Source organism: Emydura macquarii, unplaced genomic scaffold (assembly GCF_026122565.2).
Source record: "Emydura macquarii macquarii isolate MOO-44397 ecotype Brisbane River unplaced genomic scaffold, CSIRO-AGI_Emac_v2 contig_1035, whole genome shotgun sequence".
Taxonomy (NCBI): domain Eukaryota; kingdom Metazoa; phylum Chordata; order Testudines; family Chelidae; genus Emydura; species Emydura macquarii.
This window is the reverse complement of record NW_027131172.1, coordinates 8,995-21,360: the sequence shown is the minus strand read 5'-3', so window position 1 is coordinate 21,360 and position 12,366 is coordinate 8,995. Positions and strand designations below refer to the sequence as shown.

Below are 12,366 nucleotides of genomic sequence, written 5' to 3'. Positions count from 1 at the left end.
GATACAATCTTCAGGGATCATGGGCCCGATCCTGAAAAGCTTCAGTCACACAATTAAGGGTGTCAGGATCAGGCCCCTGCACGTTTGCCCTGCAGAACTCACCCTCTGCCCTGGGTCTATGCAGGGAGAGCTGAGCAGCAGCAGCAGCAGTTTTTGCTCTTTCCTTAATTCGGCCTTAGAAATTTTGACGTCGACATGTGGAGCCAGGAGCGCAGCATTATCTCTAGAGGTGAAAGGCTCCACCCCCTGAATGTGCCCTGCTGGCTAGGCCCCCCCGTGTGCCCAGAGCCCTGCCTGCTGCTAAGCCGGTTTAGGAGTCTCACTGCGGGTGACAGATACTCTTCAGAAAATATCTGTGCCCTCCACTGGTGGGGTGGGTCACATGCAGATGCCCTCTGGTGGTGAGGGTTGTGTGCGTACACACACCCTCTAGTGGTGGGTGGGGGTGTGTGTGTACACGCGCACTCACAGATGCCCCCTAGTGGTGTTTGTGGATGTGTGTGTGAACACGCCCTCTAGTGGTGTGGGTGGGTGTGGGCACATGTGTCTTTGTCCACCCTCTAGTGTTCAGAACTGTTGTGTTGTGCATCAGAAGCCCCATACTGCTAACAGTTAATCAGCCAGGGACTTGGGTCTTTCAGGCTGCAGGATCTGGGCTCTCTCCCCGCTCTGCCACACCTTTCTGACCTCGGCAGCCGTGGGCTTATGAGAATGTTATGCCCTGGGAGGGAAGGATGGGAGAGCGGCGGACGAAGAAGGAATGATAAAGGGTTCCATCCCCACCTGGCTTTGTAAAGGGTTCCCCTCTGAGAGCACTGCAGCCCCTGAGCTGGGAGAGGCTGTGACGCCCGATGTCCCTAAGACACGTCGCTGTGAACACATGGGACGTGGCGCCTGAGCCCCCGGACTCCTCGCTTCCAGGGTGTTTCCTTTCCTCTCCCCAGAAAGAGATTCACACTTTCAGCACCATCATGAACAACACCTCTGTCTGGGACAGCATGAGCGAGGGGGAGGTGGCGTCGGCCGTGGACGTCCTGCTGCAGAGCGTGGAGGAGGCCGCGCTGGCCACTGCCCGCAGATCTCCGGGGAGGATGACACAGAGCGTGACAACAGAGTCTATGGGTGAGGGGGGGACGGGTGGCTCTCAGCGCTGCCTGCTGGCTGCCGGGAGATCCGGGGTTCTACACTGGGCCCCAAATCCACTGGAACTTGGAGCCAAAATATCTGTGTGGCTGTGAGCCTGTGGTGAACACAGACACGGACCTGCCCTGACCTGGCCCAGGAAATAGAGCCCAGCCCCGCCAGTGCCCCCGGGAGCAACAGCAACTGCTTGAGAAGGGGTTAAATACAACACTTGGCAATCCAGCAAAGGGGCTTTACGCACCCCCTGGGGGGTACTCCCCTTGCTGTGCACAGCATCCCCAGGGAGACACAGACAGAATGTGGGAAGGGGCACGGAGGGGTGGCCAATGGGACTCAGAGGGGGGAACTCCAAACTTCCCCCTCCCCCAGTGGGGAAGAGCCCTGAAGCCCCGCGGCACCAAGTGGCGTGGGAGGGGGCGTGGAGCTGGCCCAGCCGGGACAGATTCCCAGGAAAGTGGTTTCACAGCGAGGGGCTCTGTCGTTTCCCCCTCCCCCCGGCAGCTGTCCAGACGCGGCTCGTCCCAGGGGACTGCAGCCAGGACAGCGAGGTCTTCAGGCTGAGCGCTCACGGGGACACGATGGACGTCCACTGCGATACAGTCACTGGGGCAGCCACACAAGGTACCATCCTGGGGATGGAGACACCCAGGCCCAAACCACAGCACAGAGCCATTCCCAGGCACCGACCCCCAGACCGGGTTCCCCCATTCCTCCCTCCCCAGGGATCTGCAGGCTGGGACCCTCACCTCTGTCTCTAGCACCAGAGTGCTCCTTCTCAGGCTGTGGGGCTGTGAGCTGTGTAGACCCCTTGGTTCCCGGCTGCTCTACAGCTTGAGCTCCAAGCAGTGAGGGGCTGCGGGGTCCGAGGGGAGGCAGCTAATGCAAGGGTCTCTGGTAGGACATGAGCCCAGAGAACAGAAAGAGCAGGGACCCCTGAATGGGATGAGAGGGGACCAGGGTAACATGTACCCTCAGCTGCCACATTCAGGCTGGTGGCCCCTAGTCCTCCAGCACCAGGGGAAGCTTATCCCTGGCCAGCCCCTCTGCCTGCTCTCGCTGAGAAAAATGATATCATCATCTCTGCTTCCTGCAGCCAAAAGCTTCCAGCCAGACGTGTTCCTGGGCCTCCGAGAGAGGAGGTGGCATGGTCCAGTGGTGAAATATTAAGAGTTGTAGCCAGGACTCCTGGGTTCCATTCCCAGCTCTGCCACAGGCTTGCTGGGATCCCTGGTTGCTGGGCACCTGGCTGGCTCATTCTTTGCCAATACGTCTCCATCTCCTCTCCCAGCAGGTCTGACGGCTGCTGCTGTTTTTATTTCTTACTCCACCCTGGGCTCCATCATCAACAGGAGACTTCTCAGCCAGGGAAATCCACCAGCTGGTGGGACGCTGGGGAACAGTCACCTCAACTCCAGGGTGGTGAGTGGGGCCGTCGGAGGCAGGAGACCCATTCACCTCTCCAGACCTGCAATCTTCACCCTGCGCCACAGCCAGGTCTGTTACTGCGTGTATAGACGCGTGCTAACCCAAACAGCGCTCTGTGCTCCCGTGGGGATGAGGATGATTCTGTTGTGTTTCCAGGACATACAAGCGAAGGAAGAGTCTCTCTGCGTCTACTGGAAATTCGTGGGCGGGGAAGGCACCTGGTCTCGGGACGGCTGCACCGTTCTGCACGCGAACAGCACTCACACCACCTGCACCTGCGACCATCTCTCCAGCTTCGCCCTCCTTATGGCTCCCACCACAGTGACGGTATCTCGGTGTTAGACTCGGATCGCAGGGCGGGACTCTCAGCGCCAGCCGCACTCTGCCATTGCTTGGGCAAAACTGTCACTGCAGTGACTGGAGGCTTTGGCGGGACAAGGCTGAGTAGGGTGGTGGTGATTCTCCTTTTGCTGTGTTACAGGAGAGTTACACACTGACCGTCGTCACCTACGTGGCACTGACCCTCTCCCTGCTCTGCCTCCTCTTCGCCATCCTCACCTTCCTGCTGTGCCGCTCCATCCGCAACGTCAGCACCTCCATCCACCTGCAGCTCTGCCTCTGCCTCTTCCTGGCCGACCTGCTCTTCCTCACCGCAGTGACCCGCACCAGCAGTCGGGTACGGCCTGCTCCGCTCCCAGGGCCCGATTCTCACCTGCTCTGCTCCTCCACTTGCAGTGGGGCAGGGGGGTGTGGTAGCGCTGGACCCAGTGCAGATGCCAAGGGAGATTTTTCCACCCCCCCTCTAGGCCCCTTTATGCTGGACACAGCGGCCTCAGTCTCTCCATCCCCAGGAGTTCGGCCAGTTCTATCCCTATGTCATGTTCTCCCTGCGCCGCAATTCCTTTCCTATGTGACTTGCCCAAGGTCACCCTGGGAATCTGTGGCAGGGCTGGGAACAGAACCTGGATCCCCTGAGCCCTGTCGCTCTGCTCTAACCACTGACAGCAATCTACAGCTGCACGACCCTTCAGAGCCCCAGGAACCTGCTGCCTCTGGGTCAGGCAGTCTTATAACTGGAGAGCTGTGTTAACCAGAATCCCGGTGTGACCCCCCCAGGCATGTCTGTCCCATATTCAGCATTTCCCCTCCCAGCCACAGTGTCCCTGAGCTCTCTGTCTCCCCTAGGTGGTGTGTGCTGTCATTGCTGGCTTCCTGCACTACCTCTTCCTGGCCTGCTTCACCTGGATGTTCCTAGAGGGGCTGCATCTCTTCCTCACTGTCAGGAACCCGAAGGACGAGAATTACACCAGCGCTGGCAGGTTCAAGAAGAGATACATGTACCCGTTGGGTTACGGATTCCCTGCCCTAGTGGTGGTTATTTCTGCAGCCCTGAATCCTGAAGGCTATGGATCTCCCCACTAGTAAGTGCAGCGTCCATCCCGACGGGGAGCTGGGATGTGGCTTCCTTGCTGGGTTGCACAAGCTCACCCAGGTCTGTATTTAACCTAGATTTCCCTGCTCACCCTGCCTGGGAGATGAACATCCCTGCTGGGACCCTGCCCCCTCCCCAGTAGCCTGAAGGTGCCCCTAGCGCAGTGGGGCGTTGGGCACCTGTCGTACACCTACAGTCCTCACCACACTGATGATGAGCAAGAACAAGGCAGAAAGATCCCAGCTTGGCTCCCAGGTCCCAGGATTTTCTTGTGGCACTGGAGGGTAGGAAAAAACGCACCTTCTTACTGTGTGCAAATCCCTGCCGGTCTCTCTCTAAAATCAACACCTCCACTAAACTAGGGAGTGGTGTGTTCTTGGCTCCACCGGCGAGATCCTCAGTGGGTGTAAATCAGTGTAGCTCCACTTCCTTCAGTGTAGCAAGGCCGCTTTACATCAGCAGTGTTTCCGGCCTCCATCAATACTACAATCATCAACCTGAGAGGGTCAGTGGAGGGGCTGGCAGAAGAAGTACTGACAGAAAGCAGGAGATGCGGCAGTAGATGGTGAGGGCTGAAAAAGGGGATCAGTCACATTCGTGTCACCACGTTGTGTTTGTGGGATAATGCCTTTCTTCTTCCTCCCTGCCTGCAGCTGCTGGCTCAGCCAAGAGAAAGGCTTTCATTGGAGCTTCCTGGGTCCAGTCTGTGTCATAATCCTGGTGGGTATTTCCCAGAACCACAGGGCCCCGTTCGCGTCTCACCTCTGTGGCCCCATTGATTTCAGTGAAGCAGGAAGGAGAACGGGGAACACGGGAACCCAAGGAACAAACCAGTTAGGTCCCACTGAGCCCATCTGCTTGGGCCAGTCCTAGGATTAGTCCTTTGCTATATCCGAGCCAGATCCTGCTCTCAGTGACACCAGTGTAAACCCAAAATAACTATTGACCCCACCGGAAACTGGAGTGGCTCCATATTTAACTCTGAGCACAATCTGGCCTTTGGGATCCCATTGATTCATCTCAGCCCTAGCTGTGCCATCAGCTCTGTGCATGGGCAGGGACCGAGAGCTGCCACGGGAGATTACGGGGGGGGGATGATTCCCTTGGTTGATTCTCACCTGGACTCCCCACTGGCTCAGCAGTGTTCGGATCCGTCCCCTGGGATTGTTCTCTGCCTCAGCTGGGCTCCCCGGCCCCAGAAGGGACATTTTACAGGAAACATTTCCTGCCGTTTCCACAGATAAATACAACGTTCTTTGCTCTGAACCTGTGGATATTGAGAAACAAACTCTCCACCCTCAATACGGATGTGTCCACCCTCAGAGACCAAAGGTGAGAAGGCAATGAAACAATGGAGGAGGGTCAGATCCCATTATTTGGAAGGTGTTTGGCACAGGGAATGTGTGGGGATTGCAGGAAGGGGACAACGTATTTAGGATCCACGGGAACATGTTGTTCCTATGGGTTGGTCCTGTTTTGAGCAGGGGGTTGGACTCACTAGATTATCTCCTGAGGTGCCTTCCAACCTCCATCTTCTATCATTCTAAATTCCCATTGTGTTGGCATTGACAATACCCCTGTCCCACACAGCAAAGCAGGGGCCGGTAGCTCTCTTCCACACTGCCCAGACCCTCCTGACACAATTGCTCTCCACAGGATAATTGTAACGAGATCTCTCCATGTGCCTTTATCCAGGTTATTGACCTTTAAAGCCATAGCCCAGCTCTTCATTCTAGGCTGCCCGTGGATCCTTGGTCTCCTACAAGTCGGCCCAGCAGCCACAGTCATGGAGTATTTATTCACCATCATCAACAGCCTGCAGGGAGCCTTCATCTTTCTGGTGCACTGTCTCCTCAATCGCCAGGTAATGCCCATGGCCCTTCATCACCCACCCAGCGCCTTCACCGGCCTAGTGGTGGCCATGTCTGATTTTCTCAGAGTTAGAATCATAGAATAGAATCATAGAATATTAGAGTTGGAAGGGACCTCAGGAGGTCATCTAGTCCAACCCCCTGCTCAAAGCAGGACTAACCTCAGCTATATCATCCCAACCAGGGCTTTGTCAAGCCTCACCTTAAAAACCTCTAAGGATGGAGATTCCACCACCTCCCTAGGTAACCCATTCCAGTGCTTCACCACCCTCCTAGTAAAAAACTTTTTCCTAATGTCCAACTTCGACCTCCTGCCCTGCAACTTGAGACCGTTGCTCCTTGTTCGGTCATCTGCCACCACCGAGAACAGCCTAGCCCCATCCTCCCTGGAACCCCCTTTCAGGTAGTTAAAGGCCGCTATCAAATCCCCCCTCACTCTTCTCTTTTGCAGACTAAACAAGCCCAGTTCCCTCAGCCTCTCCTCATAAGTCCTATGCTCCAGCCCCCTAATCATTTTGGTTGCCCTCCGCTGCACTCTCTCCAACTTGTCCACATCCTTTTTGTAGTGGGGGGCCCAAAACTGGACACAATATTCTAAATGCGGCCTCACCAATGCCGAATAGAGGGGAATAATCACTTCCCGGGACCTGCTGGCAATGCCCCTCCTAATGCAGCCCAATATGCCATTAGCCTTCTTGACAACCAGGGCACACTGCTGACTCATATCCAGCTTTTTATCCACCGTTACCCCCAGGTCCTTTTCTGCAGAGCTGCTGCCCAGCTCGTCGGTCCCCAGTCTATAGCTGTGCATGGGATTCTTCCTTCCTAAGTGGAGGACTCTGCACTTGTCCTTGTTGAACCTCATTAGATTTCTTTTGGCCCAATCCTCCAGTTTGTTTAGGTCACTCTGTATCCTATCCCTACCTTGCAGGGTATCTACCACTCCCCCCAGCTTAGTGTCGTCCGCAAACTTGCTGAGGGTGCAATCTACCCCATCCTCCAGATCATTAATAAAGATGTTGAACAAAACCGGCCCAGGACCGACCCCTGGGGCACTCCGCTTGTGACCGTTTGCCAGCTAGACATGGAGCCATTGATCACTACTCGTTGAGCCCTATGCTCTAGCCAGTTCTCTATCCATTTTATAGTCCATTCATCCAACCCATACTTCTTTAACTTGCTGATAAGAATACTGTGTGAGACAGTATCAAAAGCTTTGCTAAAGTCAAGGTATATCACATCCACCGCCTTCCCTACATCCACAGAGCCAGTCACCTCATCATAGAAAGCAATCAGGTTGGTCAGGCATGACTTTCCCTTAGTGAATCCATGTTGACTGTTCCTGATCACCTTCCTCTCCTCCAAGTGCCTTAAAATGGATTCCTTAAGGACCTGCTCCATGATTTTTCCAGGGATTGAGGTGAGGCTGACAGGTCTGTAGTTCCCTGGATCCTCTTTCCTCCCTTTTTTGAAGATGGGCACTATATTTGCTTTTTTCCAGTCGTCAGGGACCTCCCCCTGTTGCCACGAGCTTTCAAAGATAATAGCCAACGGCTCTGAAATCACCTCAGCCAACTCCCTCAGCACCCTCGGGTGCATTGCATCTGAACCCATGGACTTGTGAATGTCCAATCCTTCTAAATAGTCTTGGACCTGTTCCTTCAGCACTGTGGGATGTTCGCCTCCTTCCCATTCTGTGCCACCCAGTGCAGCAGTCTGAGAGCTGATCTTGTCTGTGAAGACAGAGGCAAAAAAGACATTGAGTACCTCAGCTTTCTCCACATCCTCCGTCACTAGGTCGCCTCCCTCATTCTCTAAGGGGCCCACACTTTCTCTAATCTTCCTCTTGTTGGCAACATGCCTGTAGAAACCCTTCTTGTTCCCCTTCACATCCCTTGCTAGTTGCAACTCCAATTGTGCTTTGGCCTTCCTGATTTCATTCCTGCACGTTCGAGCAGTGTTTATATAATCCTCCCTAGTCATCTGACCAAGCTTCCACTTCTTGTAAGCTTCTTTTTTGCGTTTAAGTTCGCCAAGGACATCTTTGTTAAGCCAAGCTGGACGCCTACCATATTTGCTATTCTTTCTGCACATCGGGATGGTTTGCTCTTGTGCCCTCAATAAGGTCTCTTTAAAATACAGCCAGCTCTCTTGGGTTCCTTTCCCCCTCATATTAGTCTCCCAGGGAATCCTGCCCATCAGTTCCCTGAGGGAGTCAAAGTCCGCTTTTCTGAAGTCCATGGTCCGTATCCTGCTGTTCTCCTTTCTTCCTTTTGTCAGGATCCTGAACTCGACCATCTCATGGTCACTGCTGCCTAGGTTGCCACCCACTTCTACTTCCCCTACCAAATCTTCCCTGTTTGTGAGCAGCAGGTCAAGAAAAGCACGGCCCCTCGTTGGTTGCTCCAGCACTTGCACCAGGAAATTGTCTGCAACACTCTCCAAAAACTTCCTGGATTGTTTGTGCTCTGCTGTATTGCTCTTCCAGCAGATGTCAGGGTGATTGAAGTCTCCCATGAGAATCAGGTCCTGTGAACTGGAAACTTTCCCTAGTTGAGTAAAGAAAGCCTCATCTACCTCATCCTCCTGGTCTGGTGGTCTGTAACAGACACCCACCATGACATCACGCTTATTGTTCTTGCTTCTAAGCTTAACCCAGAGACACTCAACTGACTTATCTCCAGCTTCATACTGGAGCACAGAGCAGTCATAGTGCTCTCTTACATACAGTGCAACTCCTCCCCCCTTTCGCCCCTGCCTGTCCTTCCTGAACAGTTTATACCCATCCATGACAGCGCTCCAATCGTGAGAGTTATTCCACCAAGTCTCAGTTATTCCAATCATGTCGTAGTTTCTTGACTGTGCCAGGACTTCCAGTTCTTCCTGCTTGTTTCCCAGGCTTCTTGCATTTGTGCTTCTTGCACTTGTGAAAAGTAGCCGATTGGCCTACTTTCACAGTATGAATCGGGAGGCCTCCCCTGCTGGACCCTCCTCCTTCTGCTTCCTTGTGGTGTCCCTCTTCCCCACTAACCTTCGGGCTTAGGTCCCCGTCCCCCGTCGAAACTAGTTTAAAGCCCTCCTCACTAGGTTAGCCAGCCTGTCTGCGAAGATACTCTTCCCTGTCTTCGTTAGATGAATCCCGTCCTTCCTAGTAATCCTTCTTCCTGGAACAGCATTCCATGATCGAAGAATCCAAAGCCCTCCTTCGACACCACCTGCGTAACCACGCATTTACTTCCCCAATGCGACTGTCCCTACCTGGGCCTTTTCCCTGAACAGGGAGGATGGATGAGAACACCACCTGCGCTTCAAACTCCTTTATCTCTTTTCCCAGAGCCACATAGTCCGCAGTGATCTGCTCAAGATCATTCTTGGCAGTGTCATTGGTGCCCACATGGAGGAGCAGGAAGGGGTAGCGGTCTGAGGACTTGATAAGTTTTGGCAGTCTCTCCGTCACATCCGTAATCCGAGCTCCAGGCAAGCAGCACACTTCTCTAGTTTCCCAGTCCGGACGGCAGATGGATGACTCCGTCCCCCTTAGGAGGGAGTCCCCGACCACCATCACCCTTCTCTTCCTTTTTGGAATGGTGGTCATGGAACCCCCATCCCTAGGAGAATGCATCTCTTGCCTTCTGATCAAACGGGTCTCCTGATGATCCATTCCCTCTGAAGGGTCCTCCAAATCATTCTCTGCCGTAGTACTTGTGCAGAGAGGATGAAAACGATTCCTTACTTCTATCTGCATGGTGGGCACATGGGTTCTCTTTCTTCGGGAGGTCACATGCTGCCAATTTCCTTCCCCGTTCTTCATTTTCGCCTGCCGGGCGTTCTCTGAATCTTCCTTACGCTCTGCCTGTGCCTGATGGAGAAAGACATTGTTTTCTGTAATGCACCGCAGGGTTGACATTTGGGCCTCTAGTCCTTTAACCTTCTCTTCCAATAAGGAAACCAGCCTGCACTTGGTACAGATGAAGTCATCTCTATCCTGTGGGAGGAAGACAAACATAGCACACCCAGTGCAGGTGACAACAATGGATCGCTCCATCTCCATATCTCTGCTCTGAGAGCCTCCTCAGCAACGTCTGCAAGGCAAAAACCTGCAGTGGGCTCTCTCCGCAGGCGAACTCCCAGGCAAACTCCCTCCTCCTCCTTCTCCTTCTGTTAGCCACCCCTCTGTTCGCTGCTCAGCTGGTTCGCAGCTGGCTGCCTTTTATAAGGCTGGGGCAGTTGCCCCGCCCCTGCACTTACCCCTCAAAGCCCCGCCCCCGCAATTAGCCCCACCTGGATCCAATCAATCACTCAAACAGCCAAACCCCCAACTGCCAAAATGGTGCCTGTAACTGCACCAGTCACAAGCCCCCACCCACAGTCAGCTGTACTTGCACCGGTCACACACCTGGTCTCTCAGGTACTCCCCCCTCTAGCACAGCACACCCCACACAGCTGCACTCACTTAGCAATCACCTGGGACAGCTCCCAGGCAAACTGTTAGTGACAGTGTCCCTGACTCTCTAGGTGAGAGAGGAGTACCAGGGATGGATCAAGAGAGTTCGAACATTTGGCACAGAATCTCAGACGAACGATGTATCCATGTCCACTGTCCGCAATGCCGACACCAAGACGGTAAGAGGCCCTCTGCTCTGTTCCCATACCAACCTGTAGACAATCATCTCTAGCTTGGTCTCATTATTGCTCTAAAGGCACTTTGCTTCCCGAGTGACCCAGGATTTGTTATAAGGCTGGTGGGAACGTCATTGAGCAAGTCAGGGAGAGTCGGTCACTCTTGAGGGATATCCTAGATGTCTTAGGCACCAGCACAGAATGCTTTTTCCTGGCACCTCCACGTTCCCTTCCCTTGGCTCTTCTGAGAGCCCCAGGGGTCACTTGCTGTAGACTGGGCAGGTGTTGGCTTTTGCAGTGTAATGATCTGAACGTCCCCTGGGATTGAAACTTCGTCAGTGTGGACGAATCATCCCCTATGAGCAGTCAGCACCATAAAGAATTTCCCTTGGATCCACTATTCTTACAGGTCAGAATTCAGCAGCTTTGTATGTCGCCTCCCAGAGACAAGCCACCAGTTGGCACATCACGCTCCAGTGGAATCTATCGCCATGTTTCTGCTTTTTTTGCCAGACATAACCTTTCTGCCAAGTGGAGTCAGCAGCAACCACCAGTTTAATACCTCAGGGTTCCAGTACAAAAGAGGCAGGACCTGCTGGAGCCCCCACCCAGTAATCTTGGAAAACGTATCACCATCCCGGGCCCTGCTAAGAGCCAGAATTTCCCCTCTGGCAAGCACAGAGTCTGTGTCTAACAAAAGAGAACTTTTAATAAAAAGAGAAATGGAACTTGGCATTATTCTGGGAAAATACCACAACCACGACTCGAAAGCATGTGACCATGAGCAAACTCCCAGCCCGGAATCCATTGGCCGGTGTCCTTTGCCTCAGTTTTCACCTTGCGCGGTGAAAGTCCAACAAATGCTCCTTGAACCTGCCTTTGCCCTCTCCATCCACTGCACCCCACTCACAGCTGCTGTCCTTGGTTAGTGAAGGCCCAGAGTTCTAAGGTACGTTCACATGAGTTCCCCTCCCGCCGGAGGGGTGGGGAAGATGGCGTTAGAAATGCCTCAGCTGCTGCTGCCGCCATCTATGCAAATTAGGTCAGGTCTACGTGACAGACCTATATCAGTATGACTACGTCGTTTGGCATGTGAAAAATCCACCTCCCTGAGTGATGTAGTTATACTGACCTATCTCCCCATGTAGACAATGCCATGTCAGCAGGAGAGCTTCTCCCATCGACACAGCTACCAGCTCTCGGGAAGGTGGACTGATTAAGCCAATGGGAGAAGCTGTCTCCCATCGGTTTAGAGCATCTTCATTAAAGCAGTACAGTGCCGATGCAGCATTTTAAGTGTAGACGTGCCCTGAGGTTCAGCAGCTAGACCTGGTTATCAGTGATTTCAGCTCTAATGATCACTTAACAAAACAAAGGCTCTCATTTCAGTCAAATCAGCGGTATCTTGAAACAGGGCGGAAGGAGAGGGTCAAACAGCAGCTAGGCTTGTTTTAGCAGAGTCCACATCACAGGGTACAAACACCTGTCTTCACGCAATCAGGATCACAACATGCCACTACGCCTGCACTCAGTACTCAAGGGATTTGTCACCCAGCACTAGCCAAGACTGATCGCTTTGGCAAAGCAATTCCCACTGCTGAATTCCTAGGCAGAGCAGGTGGGCTTTGCAAAAACAGCCTGTTCCTGAAGTCTTTGCCCCCCAGGGTGACACACTGCACCCCAAAGCAGCACCCTGTGAACCCCATATTCATACTTTCAGTATGGCTGTAATAGTTCATACTAAGCAGGGCAGATACATATCTAATGAAAGGTCAGAATATCTTAAACCCATTGTGCTGTCCAAATACTTGTAGCGTCAGTGTGTATCAAGTTATGAGATTTTGCTGCATAGTTGTTAGAGAAATATGCTGTATG

At 53.4% G+C, this 12,366-nt stretch overlaps 1 protein-coding gene across 1 annotated transcript; it reads left to right on the top strand.

Annotated features, from left to right (window-relative positions):
• Positions 1–19: 19 nt before the first annotated feature.
• On the top strand, positions 20–11,509 carry LOC137150874 (adhesion G protein-coupled receptor E3-like). The gene is made up of 12 exons (XM_067544907.1): positions 20–229; positions 945–1,122; positions 1,645–1,764; positions 2,432–2,637; positions 2,725–2,895; positions 3,050–3,244; positions 3,754–3,989; positions 4,654–4,720; positions 5,241–5,332; positions 5,696–5,864; positions 10,387–10,494; positions 11,005–11,509. The coding sequence occupies exons 1-12, from the start codon at positions 20–22 to the stop codon at positions 11,008–11,010; spliced, it is 1,758 nt and encodes a 585-aa protein (XP_067401008.1). The 3' UTR covers positions 11,011–11,509.
• Positions 11,510–12,366: the final 857 nt, after the last annotated feature.

Excerpts from the sequence above, each read along its gene's own strand:
- LOC137150874 (XM_067544907.1), top strand. The coding sequence starts at position 20 with ATGGGCCCGATCCTGAAAAGCTTCAGTCACACAATTAAGGGTGTCAGG. Across the intron at positions 5,333-5,695 it reads TCCACCCTCAGAGACCAAAG|GTTATTGACCTTTAAAGCCA; the intron begins GTGAGAAGGCAA and ends GCCTTTATCCAG. Across the intron at positions 5,865-10,386 it reads ACTGTCTCCTCAATCGCCAG|GTGAGAGAGGAGTACCAGGG; the intron begins GTAATGCCCATG and ends CTGACTCTCTAG.